The 2,500-nt window shown below is 39.4% G+C and overlaps 1 protein-coding gene across 1 annotated transcript in view; it reads right to left on the reverse strand.

Moving 5' to 3' along the window:
- The window catches only part of LOC125034178 (sphingosine-1-phosphate phosphatase 2-like), a 16,860-nt gene that overhangs the window by 734 nt on the left and 13,626 nt on the right, over positions 1-2,500 (reverse strand). The window contains exon 8 of the mRNA XM_047625863.1: positions 1,324-1,561. Coding sequence (XP_047481819.1) covers positions 1,324-1,561 — 238 coding nt within the window. The remainder of the gene's footprint in view (positions 1-1,323; positions 1,562-2,500) is intronic.

Below are 2,500 nucleotides of genomic sequence, written 5' to 3' on the forward strand. Positions count from 1 at the left end.
CAGAAAAAAGTTATAAAACAATAAAAAAATAAGCAGGTCACAAAACCTATTGTAACGCTCAGAAAGCATTCAAGTGTTTTTTTCTAAGTACACAAAGAAACCTCCTTGACCCCTTCCCGGCAGGTCACGCAGTGAGGCGTCAAAACAAACCACTCAATCTGTGGCGTGCGGCTGTACGCCGTAGTGGCACACCAAAGCGCTGCGAGCCAGTGATTCGGGCTTGATGTACCAAACTCCCACACTCAAAGTTGGCGCGTTGCCATTGAACTCCAGAGCATAGAGTTTTTTTTAAGTTTCCTTCACCCGTCATCAAGGGGTTAATAGAAACCTCTAAACATAAGTTTAGAAGGATCTCAAGACTCCCTTTTAGCCAAGAAGGAGCTATTTCATCATCTCTAAAGGAGAAAAACAGTGACCCCTCCAAGCAAGTATTAAAGATTAAAGTGGTGAGTCCCCCACAGCTGATCTATTGTAAAGGGTACTAACCGGTTCACAGCACTGGAAACTTTGGCTTACCACCATGCTGCTCGAAGACACTGAACAGCTCATTGATAAAAAAGTTGGCATTTCAACTGCAGGTCTTTGATCTACATTATTTTCATTAGCAATAGAACCTAAACTCTGGTTATCCTCATCACCATCTTAATAAGTTGCACTGTCGGTCTCTCTCAACTATAGCTTTAAAATAAATAAATTGCATTACAAGTAGAATCACAGCATTATTACCTTGCAATTATATGTTGTAAATAAAGCTTTTTTGTTTGATTCCCTAAATTTCCACTTTCCAACTGTCAACATCATTAATGATGGGTAAATAATGCAATACATGAAAGACTGACACAGCAACAAGGATGAACAATGCATGGAGAAGTCAAAGTGGCAATGGAAGGAAAGTTACTGGCTCACTATATCAACAGGAGAGTAAGCTAGAAAAACTAAGTGTATATTTACTGGGTTTATTTAGGCCTTTCCCAACCTCATTTTCCCTGTTCTTCATCCTCACCATTTTACCATTATTCTCCCTCTTCCTCATCCTCACTTTTCTCCCTCTTCTTCATCCTCACCATCAACCCCAATTCTCCCTCTCCCTTATTCCCACCCTTTCCTCCATAATGCTCCCTCTCCCTCGTCTTCCCCCTTTTCCCCTCGTTCCCCATCTCCCACATCCTCATCCTTTGCTCCTCCTTTCTTCATCACCCTCACCTCCACCCCTCATTTCCACCCTTCTGCCCTTCACCACATATTCCCTCTTCCCCTCCCTTGTCCCCCATCCTCACTGCCCTTCCTTGCCCTCCTCCCTCTCTCCTCCTCCTGGATCCTCACCTGAAGCAGTGCGCAGATAGTGGCGAAGGAGAGGGCCTTGAATATCGCCTTGACCGCCACGATGACCACAAGGCCCAGGATGGTGCGCAAGAGGGAGAGGCCGGCCATGTTGAGGGTCGGCCAGATGACGGTGTAGGGAGGAGCCAGGGTGGGCTCGCGCGTCACACCCACTTGGTAGTTGAGCCACGAGCCGAGCAAGGAACCGCAGCCGACTCCCACGATGACGGTTGTGTCTCCGCTGTGGGTTTGGTGTCCAAGGATATTGAGTGCTTTTCTAGTAAAATATATACATTAATATATATGATGCGCGTTTGTTAAAACAATGGCTCTTTGGTACTTTTGTTCAGACTACAGGAGGTGCACATACACAGTTACATGAAATATTTATACATATACCTGTCTATATATCTATATATATGTTCACATATACATATATGCAACTATATGTACCTATAGATATACATATACATTTATGCATACATATATGTATATAAATATATACATGCATACATAAATACATTCATATGTTTATGGGTGGTCCAATATGCATATATATATGTGTATATATATGTGTATATATATGTATATATACATATATGTATGTATGTATGTATATTTATTTATTTGTATGTATATTTGTTTATTTGTATGTTTGTACATATGTATGTATATATGTATGTATATGTATGTATATCTGAGTATATATGTATGTGTGCATTTGTGCATGTGCATGTGCATGTGCATGTGCATGTGTGTGTGTGTGTGTGTGTGTGTGTGTGTGTGTGTGTGTGTGTGTGTGTGTGTGTGTGTGTGTGTGTGTGTGTGTGTGTGTGGTGTGTGTGTCTGTATGTGTGTGTGTGTGTATATACATATATGTACATACACATACATATATATATAACTACATATATATATGTATATATACATATACATTTATATCTATACATATATATGTATATAAACATATATACATATATATGTATATAAATATATACATACTTACATAAATATGTATTTGTGTATATACACACATAATATATGTATATATACATATATATATGTATGTATATATAATGTATATATGTATGTATATCTGAGTATATGTGTGTATGTGTGTATGTGTGCATGTATGTATGTATGTATGTGTGCGCGCGCGTGTGTGTGTGTGTGTGTGTGT

Source organism: Penaeus chinensis, chromosome 17 (assembly GCF_019202785.1).
Source record: "Penaeus chinensis breed Huanghai No. 1 chromosome 17, ASM1920278v2, whole genome shotgun sequence".
In the NCBI taxonomy this organism is placed as follows: Eukaryota; Metazoa; Arthropoda; class Malacostraca; order Decapoda; family Penaeidae; genus Penaeus; species Penaeus chinensis.